At 43.7% G+C, this 18,293-nt stretch overlaps 1 protein-coding gene across 1 annotated transcript in view; it reads right to left on the reverse strand.

Moving 5' to 3' along the window:
• Positions 1-18,293, reverse strand: part of LOC109932135 (teneurin-3) — a 793,882-nt gene that overhangs the window by 496,504 nt on the left and 279,085 nt on the right. The window contains exon 5 of the mRNA XM_048594011.1: positions 6,088-6,369. Within this exon, the coding sequence (XP_048449968.1) occupies positions 6,088-6,369 (282 nt within the window). The remainder of the gene's footprint in view (positions 1-6,087; positions 6,370-18,293) is intronic.

An 18,293-nucleotide genomic window follows, 5' to 3' on the forward strand; every position in this document is an offset into this window, starting at 1 on the left:
CCTCACTCTGTCATTGACTGTTATAGGCAGTAACTCCCACCCCACTTCATCCAATGAAGCCATTAGCTTTCAGCATTCAAACATATTGATTAGAAACAGATAGAGAAAAAAACAAAGCATTCAATTTAAACCTCATTTTTATTCATTTAGATGCTCCAAATCCCCCTTCCTCTGTCAGAAAATGTGGAGTGGAACGAGAGAGAAAAGAGAATGGCTCATCAATATAATTCTTTCAAGAAAAATTTCTCAGCCCTCATGAAGGGGTTGATTGAGTTGCTGCACAATTCCACAGGATGTCATCACTTTCTATGACGTTACTTTGCACCCATTGCAAAGTTCATGCGATGCAGGTGTGAATTTTTACTGAACTGATGGAAGTGAAATATTGAAGTATAACACCGGACAGTTTAGAATGCCACCCTAGACTGGCGCAGTGTCAGATTAACAAGATTGCAACCTGGAAACAGAAAAGGAGGCCCAATCTAGGTTGGTAGCTATGCCTTATTATATTATATTTGAATAACCAGCCACACCAATGTTCAGTGTGGAAAGAATGAATGTGCATTTCTTTTCATCGACTCAGGACTGCTGAGGCACTTCATGGGGAATGGACTGCTTTTGTTGTGTATCACACATCCGTGATTTCCTTCGCTTCACCATTGTGAACAATGCATCCAGCTGCCCAGGCCCTAAACTCTTGAACTCCCCCTCCACTAAATCTCAATGCATCTCTTCTTGTCTTAAACCACGTCTCACACCCTGCCTCAAACTGCTCTCATATCTCTTTGTGTAGCTCAGTGACAAATCCTGTCCAAACTCACTTCCTGAATAGCACTTTGGGATATTTGACGATGGTAAACGATCCACATAAATGCAAGAGATAACAAGGTGTAGAGCTGGATGAACACAGCAGGCCAAGTAGCATCAGAGGAGCAGGAAAGCTGATGTTTCGGGTCTAGACCCTTCTTCAGAAATGGGGGAGGGGAAGGGGATTCTGAAATAAATAGGGAGAAACGGGGAGGCGGATAGAAGATGTATAAAGGAGAAGATAGGTGGAGAGGAAAGAGACAGGTCAAAGAGGCGGGGATGGAGCCAGTAAAGGTGAGTGTAGGTGGGGAGTTAGGGAAGGGATAGGTCGGTCCAGGGAGAACGGACAGGTCAAGGAGGCGGGATGAGGCTAGTAGGTAGGAGATGGGGGTGGAGCTTGAGGTGGGAGGAGTGGATAGGTGGGAGGACAGGTTAGGGAGGCGGGTACGAGCTGGGCTGGTTTTGGGATGCGGTCGGGGGAGGGGAGATTTTGAAGCTTGTGAAGTGCACATTGATACCATTGGGCTGCAGGGTTCCCAAGCGAAATATGAGATGCTGTTCCTGCAACCTTCGGGTGGCATCGTTGTGGCACTGCAGGAGGCCCAGGATGGACATGTTGTCCAAGGAGTGGGAGGGGGAGTTGAAATGGTTCGCGACTGGGAGGTGCAGTTGTTTGTTGCAAACCGAGTAGGTGTTCCACAAAGCGGTCCCCAATCGGCAGTTCCGACTATCTCTGTAACATAAACGCAAGCTGTTCTTGCCAATGAGAAAATGAAACTATCAATATTTTAGGTTATGCAACTTCAAACTGAAGATAAATTTTGTCTCAATGTGAATGGGGCAAAACCAACACAAAAGTGTACCAAAAAAATCTTATTACTTACTGGGTGCCTGATTTGGTTAGATTTTTGGCCCTAATTTGGGGAGGAGTCTTATTAAACCTATTTAAATGAGGTGATCAGGCTCATTTGTATAAATTTTGTTTTCCCACCGTACTGCATGGTACCCTGACCATTACATTATTTGGCTGATAGTGCACTGGCTGGGAACAGAAATTTTTGAGACATAAATTCAAATCCCACCATGGCAGCTGAGGAACTTGAATTCTGTTTGTCAAATAAATCTGGAATAAAAAGCTAGTCTCAACAACGAACAGCATGGAACTACTGGATCGTGGTGAAACACACATCTGGTTCACACAAGCCCTTCAGGAAAGGAAATCTATCATCTTTACTTCGGCTGTCACTCCAAGTCCAAATGTACCAATAAAGTAACTGAGCAAGCTCCACGGTTGAAGCTGGTATTAATTCAAGATGGGTGCTCAGCACCACTTCCCTCAGGAGTGATTAGTGACGGGCAAGAAATGCCAGCTCTGCCAATGATGCCCTTATCCTCTGAATGGACTTTTAAGATATATGCCCGGTAAACAGTCTGATCTTGGGACACTGTGGTGAGGAAAAGAGACAGGGGCTCGCAAGACTAAGAGTTCATTTTGGAAGGTTTCCCAGCAGGTCTTTTGGGGACGGAGGGGAAGAAAGTACTTATGCCTGCAGTCAGCTCAGGAAAATATTAGAGATGCTCATGTGTTGGGCACTTGTAAGTGATCCTTTCACCATTGCTTATTCCAGCACCGGAAGGACACCCAAAGCAACAGAATTTTGATCTCACAGCCATCTCTTGGCAGATTGCAAGGCCTGAGGTAAAAGGACATTTGTTGATCACAGCAAGTGGTTCTGATTTGAAATGCACAGCCAGATGGAAGCATATTCAACAGCAATGCTTGAAAGTTGATAGTATACTGGAAAATGAAACATTGACAGGGCTATGAGGAACAAGCAAAGAAGTGAAGCAAATTGGAAAGCTTTCTCAAAGACGCGATGGGCCAAGTGCTGTAATACCAAGTTATATCCTTTCAGTAAAGTGAGACACAGAGTAGAACCTTTTAGTTTCTCTTTGTTGACCGCAGCCAGAAGGCCACAAACCAAGAGCCTCTTACGTACTTCTGCTGATTTTGTTTCCAAGTACAAGGCCTTGCATGTGTCCAGCATAGGTCAGAACTTAATGACCCGAACTGATAAGACCCTGGCAGATTCAGATCAGGCCAAGCTTCAGAAGTCAATGTGCCTGTGCAGCCATTGCTATATACAGGAAAGGTTTTGCTTCTCTTAGACGAATAGTTTGTATTGAAGTGGATCCACAGAGCATTGCAATACCATTTCACTCAAAACTAAAACTAAGTTGACATTAATATTGGATTGATAAGCAGCAAATGTCACTGAACAAACCGCGATTTGGTTTCTGACATGTGACACAATTTTCAGCGAAAATTTAAATGAGATAAAACCCATTAGAGAAATCTGCCTGTCCATTTTTTTCATGGCTCTAACCTGCAGTGGTAGCAATATCAAAGCCCCAAAGCCATAACTGTTGCCAAGCTGACTGTCCTTTACTTGCTTAAAGTCCCACCTTCAATTTAACAGAATTGGCATTTGAGCAGTTAGCAAGCATATCTAAATGGTTGAACCAGTGGATCTGAAAATGAATACCACGCGTTTGCAACTGCAATCTAATGCAATAGGCTGGTGAATGCCAATAATTCTTAAACATGGATATGGATTCTGTTTAACTTTTTGACCACTCACTGGTAGTAAACTGTTGGTTACGCGAGCAAAGATGTAAGAATATGATGTAGACATTTTCTGAATTGTAGGGTAATCTGGAGAGCCAAGATTTGCAGTGATTTGTGATTTTTAAGCCTGGATTTTCACCCACCTTACCACCAAGCCAATTATAAAGTTCAAAAACAGAAGTTGCTGGAAAAACTCAGCAGGTCTGGCAGCATCTGTGAAGAAAAACTCAGAGTTAACATTTTAGGTCCGGACCCTTCCTCAGAACTATACACAGGAACTATACTCTTCTGAGAAAGGGTCACTGGACCTGAAACGTTAACTCTGATTTTTCTTCATAGATGCTGCCAGATCTGCTGAGCTTTTCCAGCAACTTCTGTTTTTGTTCCTGATTTACAGCATTTACGGCTTCAATTATAAAATTCCCTGACACTTGCAGATGCAATTTTGAACCTTCACAACTATCCCACTACTTCACAATCCCTGCAGTATGTAGCAAGAATGGGATATTTGAAGTCCACTGTCCTTCACTCTGGTTTGGTACTGCAATCTCAGTGTCAACTGACCAGTGTGGGCATTGTCAGAGAAGGCTGGCATCAGACATGAGAAGACTGGGCGGGTAACCTCTAAGGCAAGTTGCTGTTTGTGTTTTCAGGTTTCCCCGCGAATCTGGAAGAACAGATAAGAGTCACCAGTAAACTCCAGTCCTGGGCAGCCTCCCCAGTCAGGCTTGCTGTCAGAGCCCCCTAACTCCCCACCCCACAGTGATGGTTGGGATCAGTTACCTTGGGCTGCACCCACCAGCCAGCCTGAACACTGTGTGATGTTACGGTGTGGGCAGTGAGTAGGTCCACTGAGACAGTACTGCCCTCTTACTCCTCAGGTTAGAAGCAGGGGTTAGAAATTGGGACAGTAATTGTGGAACTAAGCTCCCATGTCCACCGCAGCTCAACACATCGGCTTTGTACCTGTTGCTGCAGTTTGAAGATATGGAATACTCACAAGGCATCCGTGGGGTAGGATGACAGCCCTCTGCATCGGGTATTGCTCCAAGACAGGGAGCATGCTCTGCCTAAACTTTCATTAGTGATACTCCATCAAGTACAGACAAATCTGTATCCGCGTGCCAAAAGTGACTGAATCAAACAATTTACTATTCGACTGAATACAGCAGCTTGAATGTTTAAATGCCTTCAGTATATTTGACTGTAGGAAACTGATTGTGGTTTTGTAACATACCCTATTGCCATGGAGCTGCGAGATTCCAGCAAGTCCGGTAATACATAATCACCAGGAAAGTAGAGTTTGCTCAGCAAACATTCTGCAACAATGATGTACAGCACTGACAGTGTCGTCGAAGTTAACAGGGTTTTGTGTGAAATCAATCAACAATGTGTCACCATTTCCTAATGACACCGAATCTCTTTTTACCACAAAGCAACTGCTCCACCCTTCTGTTGGGGATGGATATGGACTTCATGTAGCGTACAGATCTTCACACATCCCTCCCGTATGTGCTGTGAACGTGGTTTTGGTCTCCACCAGTGCCCAATATTAACCTCCTCTATCCCCTGTTCTTCCAGTCCATTGCAGATGTGAGAGCACCCCGCATTGGTATTGTGAACTTTGAGCTCAACGCTGAATGCCAAACTGAGCACTGTGCACCAGTTTCGGGTCAAAAGCACACTGACACCAGTGAACTGGCTCAGTGGCTTGACTAGACTGCTGAGGGGAACCTTAACTACCCCATGGCATCACGACTCAGTACTGTGCTAGTGCTGTCAGGCAAATTCCCTGTTCACTTTGACGCTGTTGCCAATTGTGCACATCACTGACACCAGGAATTAGCAGCAGTACTATAAAGTTCAAGCAGCTGTACAGGTGAAGACTTGAGGCTTTTGAGTTTTGAATCGAAGTGAGTACTCAAGTTCAATGACCTCCAAAAGCTGTACTAACATCTGCTCCACACAGTTCGCAAGACAGACTTTTTGAAATGTTTTGAAATGGAACACAATTTCAACTGCTTGCATTACCTTTGCTTTCTAAACATGATGAATTTGTGTTCCAACTTCCAATCACCCCCATTCTCTCCCTGCCAGCATCATTAATAAAGTGTCCTCTGTGGTTACTCATCCATACACAAGAATCTATACATCTCTGCCGAGTTTCCTTGACGAGGAATGTACAAAGATACCTTCGATTTGAGGCAGGCTCGGGGGATCGTTTGATCTCCGTGAGCTGCGTTTGCACCTCTCCTGAGATTATACAGGTGGCACAGTGGATATAAATCTGACTATCTTCTCCCCTCACCCCCTGCCCTCCCCACTTTTATAAACTAAATCCATCAAATCCTCATTAATCTCGCAAGAGTTCCTAGCCCCTGAGCCCAGGCTGTCATCAATGCTAGCAGAGAATTTGCAAGGCAAATTAATCATGATTTAAGCAAAGTTCCACCTCAAAGATGTATCCAAAACAGTGTTGGAGGCACCTGGCCCCCATGTCCGTATTGATCTGGGGCAACAGCAGCATTTCAAGGGGCATGACACCTCTGGAAAAATATGGAATATGGGGACTTGTTCCTGTGAGGATTGAGAAAAATTAGAGAAACTGCCAGCAAATGTACTTGGAATTTGAAAGAAGCTTTGAAACTCACCGTTCTCACTGTCTGACTTGTTGTTCTCATGCTCTGTGTCGGTTAGTGTGAGAGCTGAATTGGAACGACTGGATAGGCAGGAGCTGCGTCCGGATTTGACCCCCCTGCCCCACAGCCTCATGGCGTGCTCCGGGGACATCACACCTTCATTCTCCGTCTCAGCGTCGGAGCCTGCGTTCATGGAGTATCCTCGGTGGGGGAGCCCCATCTCTGAACAGAACGCCAGCCCCCGGCGAGTGGCAGGCTCACAGATTCCCAGTTCCCTCAGGGAGAAATTTGCCCCTAGTCGTGGAAATAATAGAGGAAGTGAGCTTTGCTTTCTCCCCTGCTCTCCCCCGTTTAAAACGTTGGAAAAAAAAAGCTAAAGCAAATAAACACACAGACACACAGTCACAACCACAGAGGTTTCAGATTCCACAGAGGGGTGAGCACTTAAATTGATGGTGTGGGGTGATCAAGACCTGTTCTTTTGTCTGCTGCATTCCACAGCATTCACACGCATCGCAGCAGCTTAGCCCTGCTTTATCATCTCAAGCACTCCCCTGTCACCTCCATTCAGGTGCCAAACAAAAATAAATTGGCAGGGTACAGGAGACATTGGGGGCTGGGAGAACACTTTGCAAACAGCTTTCCGGACAATGGATGGAGAATTGGGATGGGCACACAAGGTGTGAAAAATGATAGCAGGCCCTTTGTCTCCAATCCGCCAAGTTTACTGAAACAATGCTTTAGGGCCTTTGCTAAACTGCATTAGTGATGACAATTGTCACAAAAGAGTACGTTTGAAGGCTGAGATTCCTATCGGAGCTTTTAAAAGAATGTGCTGTGCTCTTAGTGTTATAGACCATTAGAGTGATGATAGAACCACCTGAAACAGCTTTTCAGAGACTCCCCTTAGTTCTGATCACAGAATACCTTACCACTTCAAAAAAACATTCCACCACCCCCCCCACCCACCTTCTGGTTCCTTCCCACATAACCAGCCACCTGCATCCAGACTCATTCAGAATCACTCAGAATCACTTTGTGTCTGAATGTCTCATGCAATTGGCCAGCTCTTGCACAGAGGGAACCCAAGGTCCATAGAGTCATACAGCACGGAAACAGATCCTTTGGTCCAACTCGTCCATGCCGACCAGGTTTCTCAAACTAAACCACTCCCATTTGCCTGCATTTGGCCCATATCCCTCTAAACCTTTCCTGTTCACGTATCTGTCCAAATGTTTTTTAAATGTTGTAACTGTACCTGCATCCACCACTTCCTCTGGCAGTTCCTTCCACATACAAACCACCCTCTGTGCAAAAAGTTGCCCCTCAGGACTCTTTTAAATCTTTCTCCTCTCACCTTAAAATTATGCCCTCCAGTTTTGAACTCTCCAACCCTAGGCAAAAGATCGGTGCTATTCATTTTATCTATGCCGGTCATGATTTTATAAAGCTCTGTAAGGTCAACCCTCAACCTGCTATGCTCCAGTGAAAAAAACTTAGCCAGCCTCTCCTTATAACTGAAACCCTGCAGTCCCAGTAACATCCTTGTAAACCTTTTCTGCACCCTCTCCAATTGAATAATATCTTTCCGAAAGCTGGATGAACAGGACTGTACATAGTACACCAAAAGTAACCTCACCAATGTCTTGTGAAACTGCAACATGGCGTCCCAACACTCATATTCAAACCCTCCCATTCCTCAGACAACATGTCCATCCTGGGCCTCCTGCAGTGCCACAACGATGTCACCCGAAGGTTGCAGGAACAGCAACTCATATTCAAAGCAACTCTCTCCTATACTCAATGGTCTGACCAATGAAGGCAAGTGTGTCAAACACCTGTGACGCCACTTTCAAGGGATTACGTACCTGAACTGCGAGGGCTGTCTGTTCTACAACACTCCGAGGACCCTACCATTTACTGGGTAAGTCCTGCCCTTGTTCATATTACCAGAATGCAACACTTCTCATTTACCTAAATTAAATTCCATTTGCCACGCTTCAGTCCATTGGCCAAATTAATCAAGATCCCTTTGTAACCTTAGATAACTTTGCTTACTGTCAACTACACCACCAGTTTTGGTATCATCCACACACTTATTAACCACGCTTCCTGTGTTCTCATCCAAATTGTTATTCTACCTGACAGTGTAAAATCAGTAGCTTCAGTCAGCTTCTCACCCACTCCTGACTGACCTTCTACTTTACACCCTCTTTAAACTGGAGACCTCCTTAACTCTGCTGCCTGTGTTCAAACTCGCACCAGGTATTGTTCAGTCATGACTCCTCTGTTCACTGGCCAACACAGGCCCCCAGTTTAGCAACGCTTTGATTTTCGAATTTTTATTTGTGCTTTTGCATCTCCCTATGGCCTCGCCTCTTTCTATCTCTCTCATCTCATCCTGCAATCATCTGAGATAGTATCCTCCCCCAATTTTAGACTCATGAGTATTCATTAATTCCCACACTCTGCCAGTCTGTGTGTAAGTCCTAAGTTCAGGGATTCCCTCTTTAAACTTCTCCACCTCTTTCTTTATTTAAAATACTTCTTGAAATCTGTCTGTCTGACCAAACCTTTGGTCACCTGCCCTAAGAGCAGAGAGGTTATGATGGAACTGTACAAAAAGTTGGTTAGCTCACAGCTACAATATTGTGTGCTATCCTTTGATCATATTATGGGAGTGATGTGATGGCACTGGGGAGGATGCAGGGAGCGGATTTACCAGGATGTTGCCTGCGCTGGAGAGTTTTACTGATGAAGAGAGTTTGGATAGGCTCAAGTTGTTTTCCTTGGAGCAGAGTGATTGAGGGGGGACATGACTGAGAAGGAAATAATTATAATAAGCAGATACAAAGTAACAGGAAGGAATGTTTTCCTTTGGTGAAAGGAGCAATGACCAGATTTAAGGTAAGGAACAGGATGTGGAGATGTGTGAAAAAGCTTTTCACCCAGATGGTGGTGGGAATCTGACACTGTAAAGGTGGTCGAAGCAAAAACCCTCATAACTTTTCAGAGTTATTTAGATGTGTACTTGTGATGCTAAGACATAAAAGGCTATGGCCATCGCTGAACCTGTGATCACATATCCCCAGACTGTTCCTGGCAATATGTTACTAAGTTGGAGTGGTAACTTTCCTTGTAGGACACATCTCTTGAGTCTCTTGCAGTGTTTGAGCATGTCTTTACCATTTAGGGATTCCCTGGTAAACCGTACCCAGCTCCTGGCATTCTGAACCTAATTCTCCAATAATTGGTGCCTGATTTTCTGGCGTATATGTCTGATCCCTGGATGCATTGCAAGAAACAGAAGACTGTGCTCTCTGATCACCGATGTTATGTGTCCTCAGTACTCAAACATTGGAAGGAAGATTAAGAGAGAATTCCAATTCTAAATCTCCTAAATTGCACATTTAATTACATGTTTGTCATTCCTGGAAAGAAGAAACCGCTGACTTTAGAAACACTATGTGAAAATCAGCATTGTCGGGACAGGGAATTAGAGAAGGAAATGGATGAGAATGCTGCAAACAGCTATAATCTAGTCCAGGTTCTCATTCTGAAACAATCCTCAACAGAACGTCACTTCAGCAGAATCTTGGCTGACTTAATGTTAGCTCTGCCTGTTAATTGGTTCATTGCCCCGGTCATATCACCCTACACCACTCAGCATTATCAAGAGCTGGAATGCTAAATGGTGTTTGACAGTGAGACTTATAAATTATGAAAATCAACCGCTATAATTAACTGCAAATCAAACGTCAGCTGTCACGGATTTGCAATGCAGGAATACCTTAACTGATTGCTTCAGAGACCTAATGAAGCGAAACAAATAGAAAAGCAGCCAAATATCAGTCTCCAGTGCAATGTCATTCGAACAATGACATTGCCCAGCTCAGTAGAGACTTTTAACTCGAATTTTGTTTATCCAGGGGATTTGTTGCAGTTCTGCAACAGTTATTAGGGTAAATTGCGGTGTGTACGGTTTATTTTGCTAACCCTTTGGGAGCTGAAATATTATATGATTGGAAAATAAAGTTCTCTCTAATTTTCTCCCTTCTCTTGTGTCCTGAACTGGGGATCCTATGATTTGCATTGCCTCAGTCTTGGGAACCATGCCTTCAGCTGCCTGGGACATTAACTCCAAATTTCTCTCTCTAAGCCTCGCAGCCTTGCTCCTCCCTTCCATTAAGATGCCCCATAACTTTTGCTCCCTTGTGCTAACATATCTTATGCAACTCCCTGTCCAATTCTGTCTGATAACATTCCTGTAACAGTGTCTTGGTTTATAACACTAACAATGCTATCATAAATCCAATTGTTAGGTTGTTACTTTATGTTTTGGGACATAGGAACATTGGATTTAGGAGCATGATGTGGCCATTCAGCCCTTCAAAATTGCTGTACTATTCATGAACATCATGACAAACCTGGCTGTGGTTTCAACTCCAGTCTTCTGTCTGCTCCCTGTAGCTTTTAACTCCCTTGTCCATCAAAAATCTAACTCTGCACGCATACTTGTGGCTGCTGCTCAAAAGTGAACATCCAAAATAGACAGGTTAAATTCACCACATATTCATGTGCCAAACATCCATCCTGTCACTTTCAATCAACCCAAACAGCCACTTACAGCGCAACCTGCTCAGCAGTGAGCAGGAGCAGGAGCAGGGCCTCTGGCTGAGTCTCTCTCACTTTGCTGTCTGTGGGATCTTGCTGTGTGCAAATTTACTGCCTCATTTCTGACATGACACTGACTTCGCCGCTTCGGTTATGAAATGCTTTAGGATGTCCTGAGATTGCAAAATGTTTCTATATATGTAAGCTCTTCCTTTTTGTTCCTGGTTTTAGATGCACCAAGGTTAATTGCAGGAGTCCTGCAATCAGGTAGCTCAGTTGTCTGGATGGCTGGTTTGTCATGAGGAATGATGCTCGCAGCATGGGCTCAATTCCCGAACCAGCTGGCTTCACCATGAAGAACCCACCTCCTTGACATCTCACCTTATCTGAGTTAAGCTGTTACCAGTTGTCTCTCTCTAATGGGAGACAAGTGAAACAGTTTTTCTCCCTGAAAGGCTTCTACAAGACCTCCTCTTGATGTCCTGAACAACCTGCAGCCAAAGAGATCCTAAAGCATCTGTCTTACGGCAACCGTCTGTGACGAATGACACCTGTCTCTATGTGCCATGTGCCAGATTGAAAGCCATCTGGAAGATTTCTCATTGTATCCTTTTATCCGATAAGAATTAACAAGTATATGGGCAAAATAGTTTCTTCTCAAAGTTGATCTCTGGAAGTTTCCTTTTCTTGTTTTTCTGGTGTGTGTATATGTGTTGGGTTATTTAGAAGGGTAAATATTTATAATGTCATATTCCAAACTGTGTGTTAATAAGACTTCGATCTTTATTGAATAAGTCTCATTGTTATAATAAATCAATAGTTTTGTTATTTATTGAAGAAATTTCTCTGGGACTGTGGCAACTCTTTTTTGACCCATTGCATAGCCATAGTTTCAACTGAGATCAACAAAGCCAATGTTTACTGGTAACTGAAGCTACATGAAACATTTTCTTAAGTTTTGATGTTGGTATATTCTCATAGCAGTAAAAATTAATTTTCTGAAAACTATTAAAGATTCTCACTAAGGTCCTAAGGGTGATTGCTACTCTGTAGAGTCTAACCAGGGCAGCTACTGGAATGATGTAATTATCCTTCTCTGCGAGCTGCACACAGGAAAATCCCATGATCACTATTTCATTATCCCCTTGGTAAAAATATGAACAGTGACTGTTAGCCATTGTTCACTCTTATCCCTTGGTACTGGGTGCAGAATCCAGCTCACGCTCCAATGTAGTACTGAAAAAATACTGTCTTTCAGATGAGGCGTTCAAACCAAAGCCCTGTCAACTCTTTGAGAACGACATGATTTCAACTCACCATCCTGACTTGTAAATATATCATTGTGTCTTAAGTGTGGCTGGGTCAAAATCCTGGAATGCCCTCCCCAATGACATTATGTGTCTACCTCCAGCAAATAGATTACAACGGTTCAAGCAGGCAGTTCAACTCTACTTTCTCAACGGCAACTGGAGATGGATAATAAATGCTGGCCCAGCCCATGATACCCCACATCCCAGGGATGAGTAAAAGAAGAAAAACTAGTAGATTCTTTGATATTTTGAAGAATTGCATGGAGTGGTCCCTGGTGAACGAGTTAATAGTTCTCCGTCACTCAACATCGTTGTTGTATAAGGATGTAAGGATCTGGAAGGGTTAATGTGGAAGAGTGCATTACTATGATGGCACCTACTACGATGATTTCAAATGGTCTTGTTGGGAAAACAGCTGAGGAACTCAAAGGAATAAGATCTACCATCTGAAACTCCCTCATTGTCTTAGTAACAATCTATCATATTGATGTCACATGCTGCTATCATGCAACTTATTACACCTCATTTAAGACATGAGTGTTTTCCCATTAAAGTACCAAGTAGTTTTCCTCTACCACACCAGACCAAGCAGGTCCTGTAGATCTCGACTACAAAAGAGGATGGTGGCAGCCAAGCTATCACAGATTGCTCACACAACGTGATGAGCAGCGGTGAAGATTCATCCAATGACAATCACTGAGGCGATTATCAACTGATTTTCCTGAGTGTTGTTTCTGCAATCTTTTCATGTCTACAAATTGGCCGGCACATTTCCTACAAACCAACAGCAACTGCATGGGGTAGCATGATGGTTCAGTGGTTATCACTGCTGCCTCACAATGCTAGGGTTCTGGGTTTGATTCAAGCCTTGGAGTTTGCACGTTCTCTCCGTGTCTGCGTGGGTTGCCTCCAGGTGCTCTTGTTTCCTCCCATAGTCCAAAGATGTGCAGATTAGTGGATTGGCTATGCTAAATTGCCCCACAGTGTCCAGAGATGTGTAGACTAGGTGGGTTAGCCATTAAAATTGAGGAGTTACAGGGATGGAGTGGGTCTGGGTGAGAGAGGTAGTGTGGACTTGATGGATCGAATGGCCTGCTTCCACAGTAAGGATTCTGTGATTCTGCACTTCTCGGCTTTTGGGTTTTGTTGTGCGCAGGGATGAATAAAGACAGCATATAAAAAAAAAAGCTTGTTTCTGAAGTGTTAGCTGCTGGATAAGGAACAGGTCAGGCCTTTGAGTCTACTGGCCATCACACTCTCAGCTAATATATACAGATGTACAAACAGAAATTGCTAGCGAAATGCAGGAAGGTCTCTTCAACATGATATAGCTAACAGCTGTCAGCTGACTGAGTTCCAGAAGTGGACAAGATGGGGAAAAGGACACTGAGCAAAATAATAATTTCAAATAACAGCTTGTATTTCTACAATAGCTTTAAATCCATGAAATGTCCCAAGGCTAGAGAATAAGAGTGCTGTAGAGCATAATTTGATTCTGAGTCACTTAAGGAGATGTTGGTTGAGGAGATCGGTTTTACTTAAACGAGGAAAGTCAGGTAAGGAGGCAGAGTGGATTATGAAGGGAATTCCAGAGCTTACAGACCAGGCAGCAAAACGTATGGTTGCTGATCGTGGAGTGATTAAATGGAGAAACATGAAATTAGAGGACATTTTGGAAGGCTGTGGGACTGGAGGAGAGACTTTGCGAGAGGCTAAGCTCTGGAGGGATCTGAAAACCATGATGAGAATTTTAAAATTGTTACTTGACAAAAACACAGGCATAGTGGATGGATGGGACCTGATGCCAATTAAGCCATGGGCAGCAGAGGGTAGAATATGAGAGGCCAGCCAGGAGTGAATTACAATAGGTAAGTCGACAGGTGACAAAGGCACGAATGAGAGTTTTGGTCATGGAAGAATTGAGGCAGGACACAGTCAAGAGATGCCACTGAGGTAAAAATAGGCAGTTTTAATGATGGCAGGGCTATGTGGTTGGGAGTTCATCTCACAGTTAAATATGGCACCAAGTTTGCACACTGTCTTGTTCGACCCCAAGCAGTTGCATAAACCCACAAGAGTTTGATAGCTTTTGTTACAAGTGGCAAGGGTCACTGAGTTCCATGCCAAATCAGATATTTCAACTTGTTTCTGAGAGGTACTCACTCTGGGGTATTGTAATCTTGCAGATGCTTGGACAGCACCAAATGAAGTATGTGTCTAGACTGCAAACTCATGGCAAAAATGAGGAGTCTGTTGAGTCAGGTCTGAAGAAACTGGAGTGGGGAAGAATCCCACCAGCACTGTCCTCACCTGCTGGCTCCTGGAACTCACAGACTGCCTCATTTACACACTGATGCTCTGGGCCACAAAGGGTTAAAGGGTCTGACAACAAGCCATACACATTGCGTGCTCAGTTACACATTTGTAACATGGAATGGAAAAATCTTTAAAACTAACAATCGAATCAATGACAACGTTGAGTACTTAATCCAGTTAAGCAGTTTGTTTGTCCATGTCTTGGAGCATTGTGAAGTTGCAAAAGGGTGAGTCTCTGCAAAACATCTCAAGAAAATACATCTGTTCCCCCGATCCCCAAGGAGAACTGAGTTCAAGGGGAATAGTCTCCTTTGTAAGGCAGTGTAGCATTCCCCTCTTCCCCTGCACTCTCAACTCCCCACCCCCATGCCCCCACCAAACTATCCAGTACAATTGGAGCTGATTCCAACCTTCAGGCAACAATGTATTTACAATAAACAGTCTGGTACCCCGGGATAATCAGAACACAGCGGCAGTTTTGCTGTTAAATCAAACAGGTTATTGCTGCTGCTTTAGAAACTCATCGTATCCCCAGCTCTGGATGATTGCCATGGAAACTCTACCATAACAGACTATAAGACCATAACTTGTAAGAGTGGAATTAAGTCATTTGGTCCATCGAGTATGCTCCACCATTTGACTATGGTTGATATGTTTCTCAGCCCCATTCGCCTTGTCTTCTGCCTGTAACCTTTGATCCCCTTACCAATCAAGAACCTATCTATCTCTGTCTTAAATACACTCAATGACTTGGCCTCCACAGCCCTCTGCAGCAATGATTTCCACTAATTCTGCGGCAATGATGAGATAGATAAGATTGGTGAGAGCAGTCCCACCAATTGGGCAACAGTGGGGGATGTAGTGGTCAACTATGTTAAACAAGCTGAAGACAAGTTGAGAGGGCGAGAGAGGACAGTTTATCTCTGTGGCAATCTCATAGGATGTCATGTGTGAGTTTGATCAGAGCTGCTTTGAAACTGTGGCAGAGGCTTCAAGACAGATTCAAGACTGCCACCCGCTGTGTATTGGGTTTCCAACCAGCCGCAGCCCTTCAGTTTGTATCCTCCTGTCATCGCATTTTCCCCATTGATGTTTATTCAAAAACATTTTTTGAGAACAAATACTGCACACATTCCAGACTGGCTGTACGTACGGTACATGTTAGCCTGAGGCATAAATCCTGGCCTAGTTCAGAAGATTTGTAAGTATAGTTTGAAAAATACAAAGACTACACCCTCACCTTGTTGTCTCGGATTCTCCAGCATCTGCAGTTCCTACTATCTCTGATTCGATTTTAACCCCACTGCGAAACCTCTTCTAAGGATGCCAGCCTCTCTGCTCCTATGATGCTGCTTGGCCTGCTGTGTTCATCCAGCCCTGCACCTTGTTGTCTCTTGTACCCTCAATGATTATTTTGGTTTCTTTTTTGACAGGGATTAAAAACAGTGTTGCTGCCCTGAACCCTCATGCACTGATTATTGTCTCTCTCAGGAAGTAGGTATTGCTGTGGTCATTCTCTTCAGGAAGATTCACAAATGGATAATTCACAAATTACTCTTTGTAGCGATCTGACACAAGTGTGTGACTTGCTGGGCCACTTCACAGAGTGGTATTGGACTAAAGTCAGTCACAAGGATGGAAGAATGGCAGATTTCCTTCACCAAAGGATATCGCTGAGCCAGCTCAGCTTTATAACACCAATCTGACAGCTCCACCGTCAACTTTATTGGTTCCTGTTCTCAGTTACAGAGTTTTAAAAGCATTCTAAAATTTTCTCATGGCCATGGAAAGATTTTAACTCACATTCTGAGGATTACAAATGCAGGCCTCTGGATCACTCATTTCAGTGACATCGTTAACAGTATGGCATGGTTAAGACGGAGATTTTGGGAGACTCAAGAATTTCAACACACTTTCAGGCAGCTCAGCCAAGCCAGTCAGACATGATGCATCAACGTGTGTATGTGCAGCCTCATCATGGCAGTCAAGACAATCTCTATGGCCTCGACAGTAGTTTCCAGCACAGGCCACTGGAGAACAATATGGAACAGAAACATATGTCCATCTAGCCTTTCCTCAGGCAAGAAGGTAGTTCTTGACAGCGTGAGCAAGTCTGAAACATACTAACAAGGTAGCAAAAACAAACTTGCTGGAAAAGCTCAGCAGGTCTGGCAGCATCTGTGAAGGGAAAAAACAGAGTTAACGTTTCGGTTTCGGTGACCCTTCCTCAGAACTGGGGAAGGGTCACTGGACCCGAAACGTTAACTCTGTTTTTTCCTTCACAGATGCTGCTAGACTTGCTGAGCTTTTCCAGCAACTTTGTTTTTGTTCCTGATTTACAGCATCCGCAGTTGTTTCGGTTTTTACTAACAAGGTAGCAGTTCATCTCCTATCACTGGAAATGCATCATTGACTTTACTGGCAATAAAAATGCAAGAAGACATAAACCTGTTATACAAACTGTACTGATCTGCCCCTAGAATCAAACTGGTCAACAGAGATTTCCATCAGAATCAAGCTTCAATACCACATCTCATACTAAATTTACCCAATGAGTCTCTCATTTCCAACCACTTCCAATGTATTTCTAAACCAACCTCAAATTGGTAACACCCATCTATTTCTCTCTCAGAATTACATCCAGCCCATTGGCCAGAACAGGAAGTGACATCCGAGATCTCACTTCAAAACATCTCACAATAGCAAACAATCCAGATTTATTGACAAAAAAAAAAGTTAATCACTCACTGCTGGAAGTGAGATTCCTGAACATACAGCCCAGAGTTTATGTTCTTGGTAGTTCTGGGGTCTGTCTGTCTTGATTTTTTTCTTTATTCATTCACAGGATGAGGGTATCGCTGGCCAGGCAGTATATATCGCCCCTCCCTAATTGCCCAGAGGGCAGTTGAGAGTCAAACACATTGCTGTGGGTCTGGAGTCAGGTGTAGGCCAGACTAGGTAAGGATAGCAGTTTCCTTCCCTAAAGGACATTAGTGAACCAGATGGGATTTTCTGACAATCAACAATGGATTCATGGTCACCATTAGATTCTTAATTCCAGATACTTATTGAATTCAAGTTCCACTATCTGCTGTGGCAGGATTTGAACCCAGGTCCCCAGAATATTATCTGGGTCTCTGGATTAACAGTGCAGCGATTATACCATTAGGCCATCACCTCTCAAAAGGAAAATATTTGAAGGTAAATAGTGCTGTCCAGGTTCCTTCATATTGTATGTTGGTACAGTATTGGTCTTAGTGGGAAGTTATCAGAATCAGCCAGAATCAGAGGCTGTCCCTCATGGTAGTTAGAACTCATTTGTCCGTGAGTGGATAGGTTGTGGTTAGAAATCTCATTCCTGGAGCATGAACAAATAATCGAGGTTCACTTGCTTCAATATATTAGTGAGGGAGGACTGACACTTTAGTCGAAGACCAAAGAAGTGCTGGATCATAACAAGGGCCGTCTTCCAGCTAAGAGTTTGCTCTCTCAGGTGGATGTAAAAGAACCCACAGCGTTATTTTTGAGAAGACTCAGAGGTTTTCACCAGTCCCTCGGTCATAGGCAATACCAACATTTAAAAAAAACACATTATTTGACATTTATGATATTGCTATTTGGAATTAGTAGGTACACTTCCTTCATGACAACAATACTTTATTAGAATGGTCCTGTGGTTATAAAAGGCACTTCATAAAACACACAAAGCACAGCATGTCTGTCCTCAGCATGCTGCAGTGTTCCAGCGAATCACAGCGCAAACTGGGGGAACAACATTTCATCATTAGACTAGGCACTTTACAGCCTTCAGGACTTAGTATTGAATTCAACACCTTCAAATTATGAATTTTTCTTCCTTTTCTTTCAACTTGTTACCATTTCCATCCCCCCCCAACCCCCGTTACTGTCCCTTCAAGTCTGGCAGGAGACACACCGTTGTTTTGCCATTCTCACATTCCAATCACTTAACCTGAACTC

This window comes from Rhincodon typus, chromosome 3 (genome assembly GCF_021869965.1).
Source record: "Rhincodon typus isolate 14 chromosome 3, sRhiTyp1.1, whole genome shotgun sequence".
Taxonomy (NCBI): domain Eukaryota; kingdom Metazoa; phylum Chordata; class Chondrichthyes; order Orectolobiformes; family Rhincodontidae; genus Rhincodon; species Rhincodon typus.